Source organism: Herpailurus yagouaroundi, unplaced genomic scaffold (assembly GCF_014898765.1).
Source record: "Herpailurus yagouaroundi ecotype Mexico unplaced genomic scaffold, PumYag 100, whole genome shotgun sequence".
In the NCBI taxonomy this organism is placed as follows: domain Eukaryota; kingdom Metazoa; phylum Chordata; class Mammalia; order Carnivora; family Felidae; genus Herpailurus; species Herpailurus yagouaroundi.
Window position 1 is genome coordinate 42,514,368 of NW_024412391.1, and position 25,476 is coordinate 42,539,843.

The window sequence follows — 25,476 nt, forward strand, 5'->3', positions numbered from 1 at the left end:
ACCATGCACACAGAAAAGGGTGTTCTAACATTGCTGTCATTACGTTGCATCTACACTTTCAATATGAACTTGGCTTTCCGGGCATGTATTTATCACCTAAAAAAGTAAGTTTGGGATTCTAGAAGTTAATGTAAAGAAATTTTTTTTGAAACATGTTTTAAAGAATACCTCCCATTTCCAAATTCATTTGCAAAATACATTATAAGTAACCAAATGTTGAGTAACATAAGGAACAAAATAGTAAGAATCTCATCTACAAAAGCTTTTCTCTTTCTTCTCCAAATTTTACAAAATAAAAATGCCTGAGAAATTAGCATTAATGATGAATAAATCACTTAAATGTGAGAAAATTGCATCTTCCACCTCTGAAGAAGTGTGGTTGGTAAAGGGGCTCGATCAAAGCCAAAAGTGACCCTTGTCAGTGGGATGGATAACTTTATTTAGAGGACAATTTATTTTAGCCTTAAGTACTAATTCTTTCCTCTCTTATTTTATGCCCATTTAAATTCAGACAGCCTTCCTTGCTTTTCCCAGATTCCCTTTGCTTAAAATAGCCTGTGTAAGAGAAAGTTACTTTTAGACCATTAAATAGAAGGCAACCCCTGGTTAAAAACCAACCAAACAAACAAAACAAAACGAAAAAAGGAGAAAAAGAAAACTAAGATGTGTGTGTGTGTGTGTGTGTGTGTGTGTGTATTTGGTCTCAAAATGAAATGTCAGCTTATTCACATTTGGATTATAGACATAGCACTTTTCTAGAATCACAACTGCTAAGACACTTGTGTACCCTAAGGAGAAACTCTCAGCTGCAGTTAATGCAGACAATTGCTCGTAGAAAATGGAGTCAAGCTCCAATTGGTAGTAAATCCTGCCACACTTTTCTCCTGTGATCTAGGAAACAACAAATAAGGAAAGTATTTAAAACAAAACAACGGGCCCCTGGGTGGCTCAGCTGCTTAAGCGTCTGACTTCGGCTCAGGTCATGATCTCGCGGTTTGTGAGTTCGAGCGCCGCTTCGGGTTCTGTGCTGGCCTCTCAGAGCCTGGAGCCTGCTTCGGATTCTGTGTCCCTCTCTCGCTCTGTGCCTACCCTGCTCGTGCTCTGTCCCTCAAAAATAAATAAATGTTAAAAAAAATATATAAAAAAATAAAACAAGATTCTCTTGCTTTCTTACACTTCTAGAAGAAAAAAAAAAAATCCCACCTGGTGGCCATCTTGGAGAGGTTGACCTTAGCCTCTGCTTCTTCCCCAGCTATGTCCTTCTCAGTCCCACCTTTTCTAGGCAGTGTTCGATCTCCCAGGCACAAAGTGTTCATTGCCCCTTCCTTAAAAAAGCACTTTGAATTCCGTTCTTTGGGTTTCTACAATCACAAGGAGCTAACTGGCTACAATACTTGGCACACCCCAAATCATTCCACAATAAGCCTTTTGCTTCCACGAGAGGCCACAATAAAACAGCACAGTATATGTGGTGTCTTAGCCTCTAACCAAAGCCCCATACAAAATAGATAACTTAAGTGGCCCTCTTTGTCTATGAATAGCAAAGCACTTCATTAGTAAACGAATACGTCGTAAGTATAGAAACTGAGACCCTGGGAGGTTGAGGGTCGGTAAAAATGTAGGAACCCGAAGACTGCCATGATAACTGATCATCCTCTAAAGATAATAGGTGAATAATGACATATTTCTTCAAGTGATGTGTTAGCAATTATGTTACTTAGATAGGTTATGGTTGGAAAAGGAACGCCAATTAATATTCTCCATAAAGAAGAAAAACCAGCCTCTTGTTTAGATCAGAAACACGTAATTACGGGGCTTATAAGGGCAAATTCAAAGTCTAATGGCCACAGAGGCACTAGAAATTCATGGGACAGCTTTCCAGCAGGAAAAAGAGTTCTCAACAGGGATTTCAGAATAATAGGGTTTGGCCTCCCAAACCGCTACACCAACCTACTGTAAAACAAGACGGTTGAATTAGTTCTCTAGTTCCCTCCAGCAAAACAGTTGGTTAGCCTTTGAATGTTTCTGCTTTGCCTTCTGTTGAGAAAGCTAATTACCTAATAGTCTAATGAAGGACTTGATCTTGATTTTTTTATTCATTAGTTACTTTGGTATTCGCATCAGTATTAGTATTTGGTATGCTCAAATACGCTTATATTTCAGGTCTCATATTCCCTGAGGGAGACAGTTCTTGAACCTCCTGGGCTTCCAAGTCTTAGGGCAGATTCCAAAGCGATATCTACAGTTGCATTTTAGTGCAAAACTTCGTGTCTGTGGATGTGTCCATACTGTTGAGAGAGTCTGCAGCGCCTTCATCAGATCCCAGAGGAAGCCTCTGGATTAAGAAAGGTTGACAATCACTGCCCTAGAGAAAGCAGCGTGAACCGTGTGCTGTCCACATGCATAATCATCGTAGAGTCTCCATACAGACTGATAGAGGAAATGCTAGACTATATTTTTAAACAAAAATCTTTTTCAATGGAACATTAAGTAGAATCACCTTGAATTCATTTTGGAAGAGAACCACCAGATAGCAAATGTTCCAGAACGCACGAAAGAAATAAAATGTTGCCTGCAGCTCTAGTAGGGAAATAAAAACCAGGCCTTCCGGAGGCAGTTTCTTACTCTGAATTACCTTGCTTTATGAATTGAGGCAAGTCACCAATTTTTTTTTTTTCCTCCCCTGTGCGGGTGATAAAAATCGTTCTAGGTCTTCACATAAAAGTACTCTGCTAAAGCAAAGTATGAATAATCAGTATCAACTCTCCTGCTGAAATCATCCCTTCATTTTTTCGAAGCGAGTTTGGGTTCGCTACGACTCTAAAGCAGTTGGCCGTTTAGAGAGGGACTGGAAGAGGCTAGGGGCAGCTGGATTATCTGTTCTTTAACCCATAAGGTTGTCTGGGGATGAAAGACAACCCCTATAGAGACATTCAAAACCATAACAGCCTTTAAACAGGTACCCCAAGAAGTCCCTAATAGCTACATTTGCAGTTTGGGGCTTTGGGGATACCACTTTGTTAATATGATAAACCCAGAATGCTTTTTGGTACAAGCCGAAGTCAGTGCCAAGAAAATAATTATCAAAATGGGCCCTACAGTAGAGCCCCTCCCCACTTTTTTTTTTTTTTTTTTTTTGGTAGATTAAGGCTGAGGCCAGGTTTGTTTCACTCTAAAACAAAGGACTTTCAATTTGTAAGGCAACAGTTCCCATCTGGCCTATTCTCTTGCCAAATCCCAAACCTGGGCTCATGTGTCTAAAATTTCAGCAGCGACTTAGACCATGTGTCTTTGCACTAAAAAAGAAAAGCAATTATTTCCGTGGGTGACCAGATGATTTCCATATCATCTACTGCACACAAACAATCCACTGAGCACCACGGCAGTAGTTGATGAATTAATTCAGAGCTGATCTAAGCCATGCTGTCGGAGAAAAGAACGTGGGTTCCTTTCGCTTCAGAATTTTCTACAGTGAAAGACCCCAGAGCAGTGGGTTAAGTCAAGGGAAGACTTGCTTGGGTCATCATCCTACCACTTGCTGATTCTGACTTTTGGGAAGACGCCTCCTGTTTCTCCCCACATAACATGTCAGATAGGGCAGTTTTGAATATTTCCCTCAAATCTTATACCTGTGTTGACCTCTTGGGTACAAATTTGTTGTGAGACAAGGAAATTGAAGTCTGGGAGTTTGATTTTGTTTTCTTAGGTCTGATTTTTCCAATCTGAAACTCTGCAGCCCAACCAGAAGGTTCTATGCTGGAAAACAACTGAAAAGTGGCAGCGGGCCAATCCGAGACCTTGGATATTCCGTTTGGCTGGAGTTTGTTTGCTTAGCACCTTCCATTTCTGTTTACTTAAAATTTGGCTCACTGGACCAGCCTCAAGAGAGACACCTTTTTCTTTTGACAAAGGTCCAGCAAGACAAGACGGAAAGGGTCATTCAAAGGTAGCAGAATCTGCATATCCTCTCCAGCATCACAAGGCAAGATGTGGAGTGCTCTGCATCACAGAAAACACAGCATGGCTGTGGTTTCTGTCCCTCGGAAGCTAAGCAGTGGTTGGAAAACACCAATAATTTAGTTTTTTCAGAGACTGTCCCTTCCTTGGGCGCTGCGTTAACAACCAGAAATATTGGTGCCTGTTGATTGGCCCAAACAGAACTTTTTTTTCCTGGTTTTCAGGGGCTAGAATTCTAGTATCTTTTTTTACTTTTGCCAGTATGGTTGTACATAGTGCAGATTCATGGAGTAGGGTCTCGTAAAGGGGAAATTTACCTTATGTCTTTTGTAAAAGCAGTAATATACAGGTGTATACCAAGTCATGAACATATCTGACCGCAAAGGAAAACCAGCATCTTCACTTTTCCAGGATCTCTGCTAGTCTCTCCCCCCTTCTCTCTCTCTCTCTCTCTCTCTCTCTCTCTGTTTTCAAGCTCCAGGACCACAGTCAGTATGCCCAAGTAATTCTGCAAGGGCTCATTTTTGTTAAAACTGATTTAAACATTTGTTGGCAGTGTTATGTGCCAGCTGGCTGTTCATGGCTCCTTCATCTAAGGCAGTGGTTCTCAATCCCTGGGTGATTTTGCCCCCACAGGGGATATCTGACAACGTATGGAGACTTTTTGGTTGTCACAACTTGGGGGTGAGGTAGAGGATGCTACTCATATTGAGTGGGTAGAGGTCAAGGGTACTGCTAAATACCTGCGAGGAACAGAATACAACAAAGAACTATCAAGTCGCAAATCGAATAGTGCCAAGACTGAGGAATCATGCCCGTTTTCATGGTCCTCTTGCAAACCTCAGAACTGGTAGCAAATTCCAGGGATTCCCACACCTCCGTCATTGCAGAACCACTGGCTGGAACATTTGCCAGGCCCGCATGCACCAGAATTTTTATTTACTCAACATGTTTGTACAAATTAACTCCTTATTTAATAATTTAGCCTCGTCCTTACTAAGAGTATCTGTGAAATTGAAGGTTTGATGTCCTAATTACATTTTTTCAATACACCTAAAAACAAACCCATGATTACTATGAATGTTAAAAGTGCTTGTCCATCTTCTACCTAGAAGCTTCTCACATACGACTGTGGCTGTTGGATTCTAGAACTACAGACTTTCAAGCTGGTGTAACTTGTGAGGTGTTGAGTCCAGCCATCCCACTGTGGCTTGACTCCCTTCAATCACATCCTTGCCAAGTGGTCAGGCTGCCAGTTCTTGGACACTCCAGAGGTGGGAAACTCGCTCATTGATTCAACAAGCAGATATTGAGAGCAGACACTCAGGAGCTCACCATGTTAGCTTGCCACTATACTAGAAATAGGGGGTAGAGAGCAGGGGGAGAGAGCAATAAGGTAAGACACAAGCCCCCCACCTCATGCACATGCAGCTCTAAGCCACTGGGAAGAATTATTACTTTATTTCCCCCACATCTGATGTGTATGTTTCCTATTTTCTTTCTCATGTCTATCACAAAAAAGGATGAGAAATTTAGGGGAAACGGTGAACATACGTATGCAGTCCACATATAACCCAAACTTTCTTTATACATTTTCAATGTATACATCGGATGCTCCGAGGTCACTTCCGTTTAATGGCTTGAACACGCAAAAGCTTTGGGGATTTGGCAGCCTTATTGTTGGTTTCTAAGGATGCAGAGAGAACCAGGTGGGGGAAGGTGAAAGTTACCTATGAACTATTAAGATACAGAGTCTCCCCATCTGAGGCAATCTTTTCCCCCTTCCCTCCACTCTTCTGCCATTTTTTATGCTCCTAGAAGCACTGGGCTATAATCCACAACTCTCACTGCTACCCCGGCACTGCTTGTCACATAATCTAGTAGGCCGCTCTCTTTCTGCTGGTGGAGAGGGCATTCCTTTTTGTGCGGAAACAGATACCCTGAATGCATCATCTGTACAGCATGAAGTCTGCTGGAGAAGCCCTGGGCACCAGAGTTCCCTCCCCTTCTCTCCCAGAAATGGCCTTGTTAGAAACCGTGCCCAGTTGAGCCACTGATGAAAAGCAAAACTCCTGTAAGATTCAAAACATGTCAAGTTTGAAAATGAGATGGGAACATGGCTTTTCCCATAGAGCAAAATAATAACCATAAATATCCCTTTCCTCCATTAAACAAAAAAACATAGATAATCTAGTGTAAGTCAAAGCAACCCCCTCACTGGTATATGTAGAGAACTGCCTTATAGTTGAAGATTTATTATGTGCTAGGCACTGGGAAAACTGCTTGGTAGACATTAGTTCACTTATTACTCCCAATGACTCCATGAGGTTATTCTTCCCATTTTATGGAGGAGGACACTGAGGGCCAGAGAGGTTAAGCACAGCTACTTGCTGAACAAGAGTGCGAACCTCCGTCTGACCAAAGCCTGTGCTCTTAGCCCTGTAACTCAGTTGGGCAGCTTCTCTCTCCTCAGAGCTTGATTTAAAACCGAATGGTTATTGGGGCGCCCACGTGGCTCAGTCGGTTAAATGTCTGACTCTTGATTTTAGCTCAGGTCATGATCTCACTGTTTGTGAGTTCAAGCCCTGCATCAGGTTCTGCGCTGACAGTGCAGAGCCTGCTTAGGATTCTCATTCTCTCTCTCTCTCTCTCTCTCTCTCTCTCTCTCTCTCTCCCTCTCTCTCTGCCCCTCTCCTGCTTGTGCTCTATGTCTCTAAAAAAGAAATAAATAAACTTAAAAAAAAAATTTTAGGGGCGCCTGGGTGGCTCAGTCGGTTAAGCGTCCGACTTCAGCTCAGGTCACGATCTCCCGGTTCGTGAGTTCGAGCCCTGCGTCGGGCTCTGGGCTGATGGCTCGGAGCTTGGAGCCTGCTTCAGATTCTGTGTCTCCCTCTCTCTCTGCTCCTCCCCCGTTCATGCTCTGTCTCTCTCTGTCCCAAAAATAAATAAACGTTAAAAAAAAATTTAAAAAAAATTTTTAAAAACCATCATTAAAGAAAACCCAACTAAACGGTTACTTTGTTTTGTCCAGTGTCCCAGAATTAATAAAGCTTGAGGAGGAAGGCTGCAGTCGCTCTGTGAGCTAATGTGCGGTATTACTGCTTAGGTCAACAAGCGCCTGCTGGGGCAGGAAATGCCAACTGTACACAGGGCCTTTGAGTCCTGAGGAAAGAGACAGTGGCCTGCACCTGAAGCTGCATGTTTGTCTGGGTGAGTTCTTCTGCTTTCTTTTCCAGTGACATCACCCAGACCTTCCTCTTCTGTCTGCAGCGGGTGGCAGCGGCCCGGTTCCGTTCCAGAAATTTCCTCCGCCTCTCGTCGGGATCCTCATCCACCACCCTTCGCCGGCGCCCCCCTGTGGGCTGGGGCGGCTGTATTGTCTGGGTCGGCTGCATCTGTTGTGTCGCTGGTGAAACCTGTTGGGCACGAGAGGGAGGGGCGATGGGGAAAGAGAAGGAACACGCTGGGTGAGAGAAGAAACCCAAGCTGGTGTTGAAATGCAAAGCAGAGAGTCGACTGCTTTAGCGAGCATATTGAACTTGTTTTCTAAGAACGAAGTAAACAGTGAAATCACGCTCGTGAAAAGAAAAAGCACCGCGGAACTATCTGCTGTGATATTTTGGCAAGACGTAGAAACGACTTGGGAGAGAGAGTTAAATAGATTTTTCCCTGACAGGCATTTGGCTGAATCATGTCAGGGGAAACACTTTTTTTTTCCTCTCCTTCAGATGTTAAACATGGCTTATTTAAGGTGTGTTTTAAAAGAGTAAAATGCCAACACAGGGCTACAGGTGACAACAGAGAGGTCATGGTTATTGTCACCATATTGATGAGTCTTCTATCATCTGCAGAAAACTCCTTCCGGGCAAGTTGTGAGCTCCGTTCTTTCTCCTGGTGTTAAAACCGTGTTCCTAGAACTCACTGCTGGGACGTCACCACCACTGCGACTCCCTATCAAAAGAACCCTGTGAGTCCCAGAAAGCAGATGAAATCCTATTTTCACTATTTCAGAGCTCTCAATGCCAAGGCCTCGCTGGACTGGCAAACTCCAGATGGGTCCACCTGTTCCTTGGAGCTCTGCCTCAGACAGGCTTTTCCAGGTAACTGGAAGCAGGGCTTATGCAGTGGATGCCCAGAGCAGTGCTGAGCCCCAGCCGTCTGTGCAAGAGGGACAGAAGGCTAAGAATCACCATATATTCACATTGTAAGAAAACCCCGGAAGTAGCAAAGCACTTCATTAAAAACTTTGACTATACTTATAGATTCCTCCTAAGATCTGCATGGGGCTCAGCAGTATCTAAAGTTTTGGAGACCTACTGCCCATACAGCTTCATTTTCCTTCATGAGGCAGACACACAGCACTGAGTGAAATTTCCACCACGGAGTCTTTATGTGTCTGGACACCTAATGCTTTCCCTAATGCAATCCACTCCTTCCCCCCTTTCTTCGTTCTCCATAAAGGGTGTTCCTCCCCGCCCCGCTCCCCACCGCCCTTCTCATTCTCAGTCACTCAGGCTCACGGCTGTAATATCTATAAAGTTGTTTTACAAGAGACATTTAACCTACGGAAATAACATGCAAAAAAAGTTTTCAAAAGGAAGCGCAGCAATGTTTTCTACCATATTCCAGTTCTGCGATTGGAACCAATCTGAATGACTGTAATTGCGCTAATAATGGCTACCGGTTGACATCGGCTGACTGAAAGTGATATATTTTCGCCTTAAACCTCTATCAAATCTTATATGACGCACTGTAAAAGAATCGGGCTCACGGCTGAAGTTGGACTGCATCTCAGTAATTTTATCTAACCCATAGACATTTTCTAAAAGTGCTTATCGGCGATCCCTTTCCTCCCAATCACAGAGAAATAACAACAAAAATTAACTGTCTAGGGTCTTACTCACCAGAGTGGTCGGTGAAGATGTAATCCTCGTTATTGGCAAAGGTTTAGCCTTGTCATTTCAGATGCTGACTGCTAAGCTAAGCTAACCACCTCAAAGCAAAGCATTAGGAAGGAACTCACTAAACTTGGCTATTTTGACCTGCACCATTTCTTTTTTTTAATGAATTCCCGATGTCTAATTGTCAGCCCTGGACAAGATTCTCAAGTAGGCCAAACTGGGTTTGAATCTCCACTGCAGAGACCTCTCATCTGGTCTTGTATTCTCCTACCCCAACTTCAACCAACCTTTATCTCTGACACTCTTCCTGTGCCTTTACCCAAAAGGGTGAGCCATGTGGTGGTTTTAGGCTCAGTCCAAGTTCAAGGTTTAAAGTGTAGTTTGGACAAGAGCAATTCCTGGTGACTGAGGCGTGACACCAGGACTCTGAAATCACATCTTTATATGCAAGAGAATCCTAAGGAGCCAAGAGAAATTGCAAATGCAACCCTGAGCCCAGAATTTACGTCCCATCTGATTATTGTTGCTTATTTTTCTTTTTAAATAGAATTCTGTTGGCGTAGATGCTCTGAAACTTTTGATAAAAAATGATGTATTGTTATTTCATAAAGACAAATTTATCCCAAGTCATATTAGAATCTCAGAGTCAGAAGGACCTTACTATACTTCTGTTCCTAATGCTCTAATAATCATACAATTGAGCAATATGACAAGATCTCAGTAAATCAGCCAAGTTAACACAATTTAAGAGTGGCATTTTGAGTAATGTCTAAATGATCTTGTTGAAATTTTAACACCACCAACCTGTACCCTTTCTCTTTAGTATGGGATTAAAAAGCAACTGTTTGTGCAGCTAATTATAATAGCAATTAACTAATTGCATATACAATTGGCCACTTACTGACTTGAAAGGGAGGGCGATTGGCTAATTGGTAATTAGCTAATGAATGGCTTTTATATTCAACTTGTTAAATATTGTCTGTCAAATATTAACTGTTAAACTTGTCTGTGAAGGAACTCGCTGACAAAGGCAACCAAAATTTAATGCTATAAAACAGAAGTACACATTTATGTGAATTTATTTGCCTATCTTTGAACCTGTAGTCTTCCTTCTCCCTTCTAATGTCTCCATGCCGTACTATCACATTTGACTAAAAAGGTGGTTTGGACAGCATTTTATTGCTAAACCACTTGTAAACGTCTATCATATTACCTCCGTTTGGAGTTAATCATGGCTAGTATGTATTGAAAACTGTGCCGAGGGCTTCACAGACATTCTCTTAATACTCCTAGGGGTCTATGAGTTTCGTCTATTATTACCCCATTTTGCAGATGGGACAACGGAGGCTTAGGGAGTTTGGCTGACTGACCAGAGTCACCCAGCATATAAGATGGGGAATGAATGACCGATTTCTCACTCCAAAGCCAGCACTCTTACTTGCTATATAGAATTCCTCTAACTACGTTTGCAAATGTAAGCTTACCTAATGAATAAGCTCATCTATTGAATAGATCAGAGAGTGGCTTGTGAATGACCCATTTTGCAGATGGCTGTCCAAGTTTGGTGTGTGTAAGAGGAGGGGGTTCAAGAGCTCAAAAACTGCCTAGTGTGAGGTCCAGAGGCAGACGATGGAAGAGACGGTGAATAAGTGTTATATTTGGCGAACCCAAGTTCCCAACACCACTCTGACCCAGCTGGTTAGAACCCGGCAGTGTGGAATGGGTGGAGGGGACTGACAAAGGTCATCCTGCTTGAAGATCCAAAGTGTCTAAGGCTAGCCATTCTCCTAGACATGCCCTTTGTCCACTTACCAAAACTTACCCGGGTACACGGACCCGCCTCTCTTCTTGGGCTGGGTGACATAATGTCTGCCTGGTCCCCCAACCCTCTTTCAGTTGAGTCTAAAAGCTGGCTTTCTTTCGAGCCACTTCTGGTGACTCTCCACCCCTGGGATTTGGCCTTTCTCTAGAACCAATCATCTACTGAGCTTGGCTCTCTGACTACTCCCTCCAACGCATTTCACATTAGGTGGGATGAGTCACCTCTCTTCATCATTTACACAGCACCTTATGCTCTAACATCCATTACCGAGCTTCTTTGTCTGGAATTGTTACTCTTTAGATTTTTAACACTTGGTGCTATTCGGAAGACTGTCCGTGGTATTTAACTTCCATTTGACACGTGACAAAATTGAGTGCCTATGTTCTAAAGCACTGCAGCCAAAACCATGGCCGGAATTAACTTATTTTTCTCATTCTCTATTCAAATCTTTCTTTACATGCTGAAATTCTTCCTAATCGTCCCATCAGTATCGCCTTTTTTAGAGTTAACTTCGTGACATGAGGTTCACATTTGCCCCCGGGGACCAGGCCTGATATTTACCATATTATTTCTAGAAACTATGGTCTGGGAAGGTCTTGCAGGTTATCATTACCTCCCAGGAAACGAACAGAGCTCCCCAGAGTGTCACAAAGAGCACCCAAGCTCGTCACACAAGGTTGCTGCCAGTGGGCCCCCGCGTTAGAGCTTGCACTGATAACAACAAGGGGGAAAGAGATCATGAAAAGGGTCTACCTGTGCTTGGTTGCCGGAGTGCAGGGGTGGGTGTGGCGAGGTCTGGTGATGTGCAGGGTGTGCGTGAAGGTGGGAGTGATGATGTGGGTGGTTCTGCTGGTGATGGGGTTGAGGGTGAGGATGGTGGGCTGGGTGCTGGTGCTGGTGCGGGTAGGGGTGATGGGCTGGCAGCGTCTGGTGCTGATGTGGGTGCGAGTGCATGTGATGGTGTGGCGTCTGGTCCTGCCGGGAGCCCATCATTTCCATCATGTGTCCCATGGTGTTCATATTCCCATTTGACATGGCAGCGGGGTGGTGAGTCAACGCGGCCTTCAACCTCTGAAACAGAACAAAACAAGAGGGGACAACTGAGGTCAGTCATGGACAGAATAGGAATTTTGAAACGATGACTCATATTTTCAATTCTATGATGCATCATGGTACTACTGTTAACAATTTTTTATTGGTTGGCAGGATGGCTTATGGGAATTTCAAATTTTCACGTATATTGTATATGTCAGCTGTACACGTTAATTCAACTGTCACAGCAAATGAGGAGGACACCCTGTCAAGAGTTAGACAGTCTACCCAGAGGCATTTCCTACTGATTTCCCGCTATCGATTATTCATCGTATCCTATCGGCAGCTGAATGGAAGAGTAAACCAAATAAAACCAATCAATACAACAATGCCACCGAACCAAGGGCTCATCTGACAGGGCACTGTGTTTTGTAAGGGTCACAAGAATAAGAGATTTCTTCCTCTCAAAATATTTCTCAAATACAAAGAGGAAACGATTTCAAATTTCAGAATATGGGAATGGCATGGAGCCCTTTTAGGGCTCCAAATGAAATTCATGATCTATAACTTTTGAAGGCAGTATGCAGGTTTTCTCCATTTGTTACCATGGTATTTCTCATAGTCCCTCCCGATCACCTAATTTTTCTCACACAATAACTTTCTTCCGGTCTTTGGGAAAGACGGGAGGAAAGTCGAAACATTTGGAGTATTGCATTCTATAGCTTCTTTGGTGGCCACATCAACAGTCGTATTTCTAACCCCAAAGCATTGTCCATTCACAAGCAAACAGTCATGTACACAAATATCGTCTACCTGAATCTAAAAGCAGGGATCAGCAAAATGCTTCTATAAAGAATCGGACAGTAAATATTTTCACCACCACATGCCTTACAGTCTCGGTTGCAGCTACTCAATTTTGCCCCCAAAGCAGCAACAGATGGTGTATAGAGGAGTGAGCATGCTGTGTTCTAATACAACTTATTTAGGGCGAGGAAGTTGAATTCCATGTAATTTTCACATGCTCTTCAACTTTTGACTTTTCATCATTTCAAAATGTAAAAACCATTTTTTAGCTCATGTGCTGTGCAAAATGAGGCACTGGGCCAGATTTGGCCCACGGGCCATGGTTTGCTGGCCCTGATTTAAAGAATCGGTTAGTTGGTAATCAGCTTAGTCACAGTTTCTTCAAAATTGCCTTTTCTTGTACACAGGCAATTATCATCATATCCTGAGGGGCACAATGTGCTAAGCACTGTATAATATAGTTATTCCTTGTAAATGTATCTTCTGCAGGGATGATAGTCTGGTTGACAAGCTCACACTGGCTTCACGAAGTATTTGCTACAGGACTCAAGTTCTCCCCTGATTTGTGATTTTATCTGATTAATGATGGTGGTGCGCAGTCACTGTGAAAAGGAAGAGTTAGATTTGAATGAGGGTCAAAGCAACCATGTTCCAGCCCTGTTTAATATTAGCATTTCTCAACTGGTCAGAGTCCGTTGTTGATAAATGCCAACTGAATTCATCAAAATCTTTAGGTAAACAAACGCAAAGAGCCCCCCACTTGTAAAAGAAAAATAAAAGGGAGGGGAGTATGTGACGGACTAGATCTTATTATCAGATAATCACTGAAAACATTTCCTGCATCCAGTCTCAGTAACCACTAAGCCTACCTGCTTCCTCTTTCCTGAGTACCAGCTACTGACCTCCATCATATTAATCCCGCAGAAGTTAAACTTCCTGGATCCCTGGGAAAGATTAGACGCAGGGTATTGTGTTTATTATTACTAAACAGAAAAGCGAACTAATACTCCTCATCTCTAATTTTTAGAAATGATTTCATTATTTTTATAACAATGCTCATTATAAAACATTTAAGCAATGCCTGCAAGTACAATGAAGTCCGCAACCAATGACCCAAATGCGTTCTTTGCATTTGGTGGGTGAATGGCATTCCAGACAACTCTCTATATGCATATGGGGAGACAGAGGAATAAGTAGAATAATGTCATCACAGTGTAACATTAGCATACGAAGTAAAAACTAAAATGAATTCCTGGACTTCAGATACATGTTTCTTTATCCCAAGAAATGTTTCTAAATGACATCTCCGAACTTAAGGGTGAAGAAGATTATGAAGAAGATGATATTGAAATCACAGTGTTTTGTTTTCTTTTGTACATTTAGAAATTGACATGTTGGGCAGTCTTGATAGACCTTCTCAACTATTCTTTGCAGTTTCATTATTACAACTATGTAGTAAAAAAAAATCAACTACTATAAGAATATGAGGTGAAAAACTAAAAGACACCTGCCTACCCTTTCTCCTCTAAGCTCCAGTCCCAACTAACTTGCCTTTGTTCTCTTTAACAGTGTATCTTCGACACCTTTCTCTATCATGACAAATGGCTAATAACCATGGCAGGCATTAATTGAGCACTCATTTCATGGCACTCCCCATTCTATGTTTTACAAGCATTAACTCACCTCATCCTCAGAACAGTCCTGCAAGGCTAAAAGAGAGGCCAAGCCACCTGCCCAAGCTCAAGCCACCGCCGCAGAGGTGTAGAGGTGTGCTTACCCCAGAGCCTGTTTTCTAAACCGAGAAAGAAGGTGCCGGAAGGCATACCATGCACACTTGCCAAAGACCTCGTTATAAACTGTGTTATGCCACCTCCTTATCAACAAAAGAAAGGCAGAAAGAGGAGACAGGCCAACAATCAAACGACAAGGCAAGGTGTCATTGCTGCATGGTCTCAGCACACAACTGCAGATCTGGGATATACTCTTCCTGAAGCTTGGCAGATGGAAGGGCGAATGGTAAGAATTTCTAGGAAGCTCCAGTGCAGCAAAGGATCATGGAATTAGCACGATCATCTCCCTTGCTACCTTTGTGAAAAAGGGGTACTCGTCTCCTCCCTGCCCTGTGCCCCAGACACACAGATCTGAAAAAGTACATGTGTCCTCCTTTTCTGCCCCACTTCCTAGCGCTAAAGGTTATGACCCTTTTGTCTTTCTAATGTTCAGAGGATGATACGGGGTATGCACAGACACCGAGGAGTGTGGCCATGCCTTCCCGTCAGCCCTTGCGCTTCCGACACAGGCCACAAAGGCCTTTGCATTTGATAGTCTTTTTGCCTGAAATGCTCTTTCCCGTTCTCAGCTCCTGGCTTCTCCTCGCAAAATTTTCGCAAAAGGAGGGTGCATTAACCCTCTCTGGATACATTTTCCCTGAAAAAGTAGGATGGAAAACTGAACAGCTGTTTAGCAGTGGTTCACTATGTTATCCCTTCAGTGCTACACACAGCTTTTCCACCTTTCATCAGGAGCAAATGGAGCCTGACAAATAAATACTATCCGCCAGATCTTCATCTCTCAAATAATTAGCTTGTCCTGTTAAGGGAAATTACTCGATGGCCTCAAGTCTATTCTTGCATGTTTCACGCCAAGACAACACCACTAGTGAGGCTTACAATATTCCATTTAACTAGTCTTTCCTCAACAAATATTTATGGAGCTTCTACTGTGTGCCAGGCACCGTCTTAGGCACATCATTGTTTGCCCCCTACCTGAAGGAAACGGGAGACGCAAACAACAAAACTTTTTCAAAGCTCTGGAGAGAAAAACACACACAATTCAGCAAGGAAATGAAGACGTGAGAGCACTCCTTAGAGACCCACAGGCCTTGGGGTTGAGACCACCCTCCAAGCACCATCCTGTGTCATTTTTGAAGGAGAGCAGTGCCGAGAAATAATTATTGGGGCACTTCTCGAAGTTTTAGAGCCTACTGCTTCCCTGCGTCCTGGTACCAACACGAATCACTACACTGTAAACCATTAAAATATACCAAATATAGATATTTGTACCCCACTCTTTTCGGGATGATAAATCACCATTAAATGAGTCCAAGCTGTATTTCCCAGAATGATTTTTCTTTTTGAAGCCGAACTGTGTCTTGCTTTAAATAACATTCCACCCGATGCCAAGAAAAGGCAAGGGAGAGAGAGGAAAATTGAGGAGCAAATAAACATATATTTTCCCCCTGTAAAAACCAGGGCTCTTACTGAGGTGTGACTGCAAGAAAGAAAGAAAAAAAAAGATTCTGTTTACTCTGTATTATCATCCTCCACCACATCCATTTATTTGAGAGAGCAAATCGGGAGAGACAAGGAGAAGCCGGACACAGCTGGCTTCAGTCAATAAGGGTCATTTTCCTTCGGTCTGTGTATTTTACAAGATCCTTGCTCACTGTTCCCGCTGGGAGAGTGGTGGGCCTGCTGCCCGGGATCTGAGTCCTGGTAAGTAACGAGCCATCTACCTGGTCCCGTCCTGCGCTCGGCCACCAGGGCTCAGCCACGCCCCCTTTTCCAGGGCCAGCTCCGGGCGGTTGCACAGCGCGGCACCTTGTGAAGCCCAGGTAGGCGCGCACGTCATTACCGCCACATGGGTGCCTGCCTGTGGGCCTGCGTGAGCACACACGCACGTGACACACCCACCCACACCCACCGCAGGCAATTTATCTCCCATTAACAACTCGCTCTTGCCAATTAGAAACATTTGTGGAACCGTAAAAACATTTCTTCTCCATCTAAGGCGCAGCTGATTGCTTATGTTTTACAGACTCTGAAAGCCAAGCCGAATTAAACATTATTTGAAATTCAGCTGGGTGGGGGTGGGGGGAAGGTTGGAGCGTTCTTTGGAGAAAGGTTTTCATTAAAAACGGCTGTTGGGTTTTGTTCCAGAAAAGAATGTGATAACATCAAAATGTAGTGTTGCTGAGTTGACCACAAGTAAGAGGCTGTCTACATAAAAACAGGGCAAAATCCCTGTTCGTATTTCCTTTCCAATACAGGATAATTGCCATCAGTGGCCTCCCCCAAGGTATGGCTTGAAATGTACGTAATTTCTTCTTTTTTTCTCTTCCCCAAACATCACTGATCAGATGAGATGGGTCAACACAGGCTTCTGAAAGGTCCAAATGGTCACTGATGTGAGACTGGAAACCTTAGCCGGAGGTGTACTTGAAATATCAATGACTACTAACTTACTCTAAGTATCAAGGATTTCTGATTTTAGGTCTCTGAATTAGTAAAAAACAAACAAACAAAAACACCAAAAAATCAAAAAAACCAAAACCCGCTATTTCTCCACTGAATTTTATGACTACATGTGGCCAGTTTGGATTCCAAAATGCTTCCCAAACTTGAGAAGGGATAGGGATGGGCAGAAAGAGACCTGTCACATAGTGCCGTGGGTCAGTAACATAAACTTTGAGCTTTATTTTGCCAAGATAGAAATAGTTTTGATGTCCAGATTCACATCTGGGCTTCAAGATGTCCACTGAAAATGACTGTATAACTCTAATCGCTTACTGGATCTTAAAATGCACATTTATTTCAGGATCTCCGTTAAGATAATAAGCTAAAATTATGCCTGGCTTAATCGCTTGGAATAAAATATGCTTCTTTCAAAACCTTCACAATGTAACTCAGCTCTGATGGTTTCATAATTTAAGTATTTCTGCTTTTGGTGTGGTTTGGTGAGTACAATTCAAATAAGCCTCCCAGGTTGGAAGGAGAGATTACCTGCGAAGGGCAAGATGCTATAAAGTCTAGCACGAAAGAATATTCATAGTCTCTGTCATGTTGTCATTGAAAAGCATTAACTCTGAAAATATTAGAGACCATGTAATTAGTAAAAAACACAAAGAAAAAGTATTATAAATCATTACTCTAGTACACGGGAAAACGATGCAAGGGAATTTCACAAGAATGAGAAAAGCAGGACTCCAGCAGTTTTAATAAAAGCAAGGAAAAGATTTGGTGTTTGATTTCAGTCTCCCATTTTCCACTTGTGGATACAACTTCTAAAATGAGGTAAAGCAGACCTAAGTGCTAGATGAGACGTTAAACTGTGGTGGTTAAAAAGCCAAACAACCCCCTTAGCAATTTCCCTGCCAGCCTTTTTCCCATTAATATCCAAATCATATATTAATTACAGTTTTGCAAAAGCGAGCCTTCGAAAATTCTTGTTAAATGAAATTAATTAATGCACGCTTAGAGAATTATTTCATTTCAGATACCTACCACCTCCCCGCCATCTCTTGGACTCTGTGGCTGCCTTTTATTTTATTTTATTAAAAAAATTTTCTTTTAATGTTTTTTTTTATTTATTTTTGAGACAGAGAGAGACAGAGCATGAACGGGGGAGGGGCAGAGAGAGAGAGGGAGCCACAGAATCGGAAACAGGCTCCAGGCTCTGAGCTGTCAGCCCAGAGCCTGACGCAGGGCTCGAACTCACGGACCTCGAGATCGTGACCTGAGCCGAAGTCGGACGCTTAACCGACTGAACCACCCAGGCGCCCCTGTGGCTGCCTTTTATAAGTTCAGTAGGATGGTGAGTGTTTTAAGGGGATGTACATTTTAGTGAATTTCAGAACAAACTGACGTTCTGACAGCAGGAGCCAGTCTTAAATTCTGCGATAAGACGGCTTTCAGTCCTTAGGTAAGTAAACCTCTTTGGCTCTGGTGCCTTAATCTGCCTAACACATGAGGGCAGAATCAGAGAGAAAGGATCTGAGTTCAAGTCAGCTAAGAGGTGGGAATCTACTGGAGAAGTGAGTTGTAGGCATGTCTACAATTAAAGAAAGAAAGTCATATAAACCATAAGCATACACAGAATAATTAGTGGAACAGGGTGGAGTTGTTTTCTGGGCGGTTAAACCAGTTTCTGATGAAAAATAAGAAGATGTGCTATTAAAAAACACTTTTTTCTCGGCATTAAAATATACGCTTTACTTTTGATTTTTAAAATTGATAATAAAGCACAATGGAATATTCATCACCCATTAAAAGGAATGAATGAAGGAGTGAAGGACATGCTACAGCATGGAGGGATCTCACAAACATTCTGTTTAATAAAAGAAGCCAGACACAAAAAGTCTTATCTTGTGTGATTCATTTGAAACAAAATATCTAGAATAGGTAAATTCACAGAGAAAACAGATTAGTGGTTGCCCAGGCCTGAGGGGAGGGGAGAATGAAAAGCGACAATTTAATAGGTACAGCGTTTTCTTTGGGGGTCACGAGAATGTTCAGGAACTAGATAAGGGTGATGACTCCGTACAATATTTTGAATGTAGTAAATGCCACCGAAATGTACATTTTGCGGTCTCATGATTACATGATTGCATGTGGTCTGTATGTCAATTAAAATTATTTTAGGGGCGCCTGGGTGGCGCAGTCGGTTAAGCGTCCGCCTTCAGCCAGGTCACGATCTCGCGGTCTGTGAGTTCGAGCCCCGCGTCGGGCTCTGGGCTCATGGCTCAGAGCCTGGAGCCTGTTTCCGATCTCTGCCCCTCCCCTGTTCATGCTCTGTCTCTCTCTGTCTCAAAAATAAATAAACGTTGAAAAAAAAAATTAAAAAAAAATATTTTAAAAATAAAGCAAAATAAGAATCTCTCAACAGGGTGTCAACAGAAGTTCTTGATTTCATCTGAGAATTACTAATCTTCCATTTGATGCCACCTGAAGTAAAACACTGCATTATGAGTAATAAAAGCCAAAAAGATATTTTGCCCTAGAATGGCTACCTTCACTGCCTGATTTTTAGCCCCTGTCTCAGGGACTTTGACTCCTCTGCAAGACGTTGGTTCCCTCTTTTCCCCGGAACTCTGTCATCTTCTAGCTGGCTCAAAACTACAGAGAAGTTTGCCTCCAGGGTTGATGAGGGGGGTGGGGGAGAGGGGAAAGTGGGTGATGGGCATTAAGGAAGTCATCTGTTGGCATGAGCACTATGTGTTGTATGGAATCCAATTTGACAATAGATTGTATATGCAAAAAATTAAGTAATTAATTACAGATTTAAAAAAAGTATTAGAATTCTTATTTATGTTACTTTATCTCTCTACATGATGTGCCATAAGCTATGTGTGGCACATTAATAAAATGATTCAGATGAAAAAAAAAAACTACAGAGAAAACACAGAGGCCATCAAGGAGTCTAAAGAGAGAAATTTAACAGGGATCGAGTAACATCTTACGCTTGCTTAACAAAAACAGAAGAAAACAAAACAAAACAAAACACGCAAAACCCCACGACTGTCCCAAGGCGGTGGAATCGGTGGAATAACGGAGGTCGCAGGAATTTCATGTGAATTTGTAAAGCACCATGATGCAAGGCACACATCGAACCAGCTGATGTGACTCTCGGCTGCGTCGATAAAACTGGATCAGGACTGAACGCAAGAGAGTGAGAATCCCGTTCGTCCACCTCCGCACGGGCGGTGAGGTGTGCCATACAAGTCCATGTCCCCTGTATTCCTGCCCCCTCTCTTGGAGATCTCGGCATCTCACCTACTAGGTGTTGCATCTTCTCCAGGGGAATATCCCAGTTCTCAGCTGGCGGACATACGTGCCTCTCCCCCACTCTGTAATAGCACTGTGATGAACACCCTATTTTGAAAAAGTGTTTGTTTTAACGTACATCTGATGATCTGATCAATCCAGTTGGGTTCAGCTTCTAGGCAGAGGTGACAGTGCTGATGGCAGTGGTAGTCGTGTGTGAACGGGGGCTGGGTGTCTGTTAAGGGAGAGCTAAAAGGAGAGGGGGTGCGGACACCTGTCGAGTATCAGCTTTAGTTAAAGAGCCTTTTCTCGGGTCTCATTTTCGTATTCTATCGATACCCCCGTACCGAAGTGAGAGACTGCCTTATTATATAGTTCTAGGGGTCCCTGCCACTTTGGGGTCACTGAGCTCGTTAAGCACTACGGGATGGCCTTGGGTACTGACTTAGCTCTAGCAGATCTTACAGTCTCCTGGCTGGTTTCCCTGGCAGTTTTAAAGGTGCTGAATCCACAGTGGGCTTAGAATAAATATTTGTTGATTGCCTGCCTGCCTGCCGCCTGCCAGTCTCCAGGAGTGGTGCCTAACCATGGAATGTCTTTGAAGCGCTGGCCTATAATTTTCTCTACAGAAAGAAAACCTTCTGGTGGTGGTTGCAGGGAGAATAATGCCCTTTGTCTCACTAGCAAACACTACTCACCCCCCAAAAACCCAGCACCTGCAAGCCTGGGTAATTTTAGGTGAGGGCTTATTTCCAGCTTTTATGGAAGAAGAAAGTTCTATTGGAAAAAAGTAATCCTTTGTTATTTTATTTTGGACGAGCTTTTAATCAGAAACATAGGCAGTAACATATGTTAGAAAAATATATATGAAACATAGAACTTTGCATTTGTAACTCGCTATGGAAAATCCATGCTAATGCAACATTAAGTTTGGGGTTTTAATTGCACAGGAGTCAGAGAATTCAGAGTTCAAGTTCCCACAGCAGGCTTCACTCCACATGTGCATCCCAGGACGCTGCCTGAATGGGGTGACCTAATTATTTGGCAAAACGTAGTGCAATGAAGAGCGCTAGAAAGGATTTCTCCTCACTGTTACACTTCCTATCATCCCAACCAAGAGGGACAGTGGTCGACTTCAGCTACATAACTCGTACCCTTGATAACATACGGCAGTCTTTGGTGACCATCATGGCGAACAAGGTCACCGTGATGCCAGAGGTAGGACGTCCAGGTCTTGACAATGTGCCTCTCCGGTAGAGCCGCCAAGTAACCACCATGTCACCGGGTTCCCCCGCAGATGGTGCCCCATGCCCTTCCAAGGACAGCTATGTGGCGTGGGCACCGTCCCCCTCGTCCTTGCTCTATTGCCAGAGGATATCTCTTAGTAATGCAGATACTTGAACTCCCGAGTCTGAAAGTCTGACGGCAAGGCCCCCCAGGGGATTAGACGGGCCTTCTTGGACACATCTCTGCCTGGTCCTGAGGAGACTTGTCCAAGAGAGCTGTTCTACAGTGTCGTCCTCCAGCTTCATTGCAGTTCTTGGAAGATGGCAAGATGTGTGCTACTGTCTGTCGGAGACATAAGGTGTCTGGCCAAGGGGACCACAAACTTATCATAGTAAGAAAAAGTCTCTAGGTATTTCTCTCTAATTACGGGTAGCAGGTTGTATGAAATATAAGGTGTCCTGTCCCTTGGTATCTATTCCCAAGTCTGTCTAGCATGTTCTGTGTGTGTTCAATTCTGTCTTTCTCCTTGGTAAAGTGGTAATGGTACCTTCTAGTCCTTTATGTCTCCATTGCCTCTAGATCTGATCCTTGCCTGAGTTCCCTAAAGTGTGTTAACACTGACATGGGAAGAGGGGAAGAGGGAGAGGAGTTGGTGGTAGTGGGGGGGGGGGGGGAGAGAGGGAGAGAGAGATTGCAATAAACTCTGATTCCCAAAGTGCTGCTTAGCCTCCACTGGGGACTTTGCAAGTGTTAGTGGTCTAGAGTCACTGGACCAACAACTGAATCAACCAGCTGTGATGGTTCTACTATACCAAGAAGAGTTCCAGGTCTGTCTCTGGATGATCTGGATTATAGGGTGCTCAGCTCAGTGGCCCTTGGACAACACAACAGCGCGTCTATAAACAGCTCCCAGGCTCTGAGCACATCGAGAATCCTTGACGCCACTTAGGAGCTTCCTGGTCTCACTGAGCGGAGAGGGGAGGACCAGGAGAAACCTGTAAGAGACTCAGAACGAAGATGCACCCTCACTAACAAAAGCTCTCACAGCACAACCTTTGGTACGTTAGGTAAACCACACCAGAGAGAATAAAGTTGGGCTTCGGGAAGCCACAACAAAACATCAACTTTCCTCTCTAACCCCCGTGTGTCTACATTTAAGGCATTTCCAAGAGGAGCCATTTATAATTCACGGAGAATGTAGCCACTGGTGTATGTATAGAAAGTTAAGCCTAGGGAGAGTTTGTGAATTTGGCCTTGAGAAGATGATGGTGTGGAGAGAACACTTCCAACCCAAAAGCAAATAACAAACAACTTCCTTCTGAGCTGAGGTGCATCCAAATCATGTTGGTTCTCACACGCGTTTTTTAAATTCCCTTCGTAACCAGGTATGGACAAATATCAAGTATTCTGTGCTCTTCTCTAGGTTTAGAGTTTTCTCTGAAGTTTTTCTTTTTTTGTTTCAGGAGGTCTGATCAACAGGATCCGTGAACTAGTGGGCATTTTTTTGAGAGTGGAATTATAGGCCCTTGCTAAGCTACCTTTTTATGGCTTTGTTTCTATTGTCTCTGTGGTATACAATTCAACGAACCAGAGATCTATATCCACTATTTTACTGTCTAAACACAAGTAATGGGGGGGGGGGGGTTGGAGAGGGGAGAATGTGGAACCATCTCTTTAAATCATATTGTCACAACTGAGTACCATTCTAAAAACGCCAAACAGAAAGTGTTCTCGTTGATTTATTAATTGCAGATGACCTAAGAATTGATCCCAACAAGCTTAAAAATATCATTTTCGTGATCTGTCTTCTTTCCAGCTCAAATAACTTCATTTCTGTCTCCAAATTTCTCTTCAGCAACTGCTCACCAGGAACTAACAATAATATAGTAGCTTGCCCTAAATCAGTACCTTCCTTCTAGAGAGAGCAAAACACTTTGCAGATAGTAATCCTCTGCGGTAGGTAACAAAGATCACTCCCCATGTTCTGGAGATGTAGGAAATTCTTGTGAAGAAATGTTAAGTCATCTGCTTGGAAGCTAGTGCAGAGAAAGGATTTTGGTTTTATTTTTTTAAATATTTTTTTAATGTCTATTTATTTTTGAGAGAGAGAGACAGAGTGTGAGCAGGGAAGGGGCAGAGACAGAGAGAGAGGGAGACACAGGATCCGAAGCAGGCTCCAGGCTCTGAGCTGTCAGCACAGAGCCCGATGTGGGGCTCGAACTCATAAACTGTGAGATGATGGCCTGAGCTGAAGTTGGACGCTTAACCGACTGAGCCACCAAGGCGCCCCTGTTTTGTTTTGTTTTTGAGATCATTTTATTTTCCTTTGTTTTCATTTTTGTAGATGTTAGAAGCTCTTCTTAATTCCAGTATAGTTAACATATATTGATAGTTTCAAGGGTACAATACAGTGATTCAACAATTTATGCATCACTGGGTGCTCATCAGGACAAGGGCACTCCTTAAGCCCCATCACCTATTTCAGACATCCCTCACCCACCTCCCCTCTGGTAAACCATCAGTTTGTTCTAAATACTTAAGAGTCTGTTTCTTGGCTTGTCTCCAGTCTCTCTCTCATTTTCTCTTTGCTCGTTTTGTTTCTCAAATTCCACATGAGTGAAATCATATGGTATTTGTCTTTCTCTGACTGACTTATTTCACTTAGCATTATACTGCAGCTCCATCCATGTCATTGCAAATGGCAATATTTCATTCTTTTTTATGGCTGAATAATATTCCATTGTGTATCTTCTCTACCCATTCATCATCAGATGGATACTTGGTCTGCTTCCATAATTTGGCGGTTGTAAATAATGCTGCTATAACCATCGGGGTGCATGTATCCCTTTGAATTGGTGTTTTTGTTTTTGTTTTTTTGTAAACAGAGAAGGTTTTGAACCTGATGTTCTTTGTGGTGCAACCTGACAGCTCGTCTGGTTAGAAGAAATCTTATGGATAATAAAGAGCTTGGCGGAGAAGTCAGAAAGGAAGGAAAGAAGCAAAAGCATAGAGGGAAGGGAGGCAGACCTAGAGAAGAGTAAAAAGAGAGAAAGGAAGTCAGCTCTAGTTGGAAGTGGAAAACACACTCCACCCAAGTGCTCTAATATTTGTATTTATTAATTTACAATGATAAGGCAGAATAATTCTAAAAGAGAAGTGGATACGAGATTAAGGCAAACTGTCCCAAACTCAAAACAAGCTCAGTTCCCTTTTTTAGAGAATTGTCCATTTCACCCTCATTTCCAGATAAATTCATCACCAAAGGGTATTATCAAGTGGTTTCTTCTTTTCGCACACGCTAGCAAGAGACAGTCTGGATTTAACGTGGCAGATAAGGCAGGAATCACATCTTGTAGGGTTGTTTTTTACATGGAGAAAATCATAGATAGACACTTCCCCACTTCTGTAAGCTTTGCAAACCATACGTGGTTAACCAGAGGCTAACAAAATGGTTAACCAAACGTGTCAACCGCTAAGCCAAGTGGAAACAGTGATGGCAGTTCAAGCACTGGGAGTTGTTCTCCCATTTCCGGGACACATTCCACCCAACATCCAGCCTGACTTTCAGAATGGTGTCATGTTTGAGGAGCATGTTTGGGGCTGCTGTCTTCACATGCGTGAAGCCCAGCTGACCAGGGGAAGGGCCGTCTGCATTTATAGAGTGCTTCTTCAAAGCAGCTGTTGCAGCTCTGGGTAGGAATTGAGACGTTTTCTCCAGTGTGTCCACATTAAGTGAGCTCACCACTTAGCTCTGGTCTGACTAACTGATGGGACCAAACCCATCAAGTGGGAATCTTTTTAAAGTAGGAGATCGATTGTTATTCTTGGTACCATTTCAGTGCCTGCTACTTTTTCCTCTTTTTTTTTTTTTTTCTTTTCTTCTGCTCCAAAGTATCCTTTGATTTCCTTCCAAAATCCATTCACTACGGGAAGTATATCATTATTAAGCTTCCTTGGTGGGACACCGAATACTGTATGCTTCGCCAAAGAGGACAACTGTCCGTAGGTAAACACTAAACTTCTTAGAGTTGGGTAAAATTTGCTATTTAGAGGAGGTCTATTTTTTTTTAAGGCACTGCATTTATTTGTATTATTTAGTAGTGCAAAATTCTTTCTAGAAGTAGGAGGAATATGTACTAAAATCCAATGTAAACAAAGAACGAAATAAATATTATCCTCTTCCGTGACCAAC

General features: G+C 42.9%; 1 protein-coding gene across 8 annotated transcripts in view; it reads right to left on the reverse strand.

Moving 5' to 3' along the window:
- CREB5 (cAMP responsive element binding protein 5) overlaps window positions 1-25,476 on the reverse strand; it is a 400,548-nt gene that overhangs the window by 4,691 nt on the left and 370,381 nt on the right. For all 8 annotated transcript variants that reach the window (XM_040472368.1, XM_040472370.1, XM_040472369.1 and 5 more), the window contains 2 exons: window positions 11,434-11,751; window positions 7,146-7,373 (listed from right to left, as the gene is read on the reverse strand). In XM_040472368.1, coding sequence (XP_040328302.1) covers window positions 7,146-7,373; window positions 11,434-11,751 — 546 coding nt within the window. The remainder of the gene's footprint in view (window positions 1-7,145; window positions 7,374-11,433; window positions 11,752-25,476) is intronic.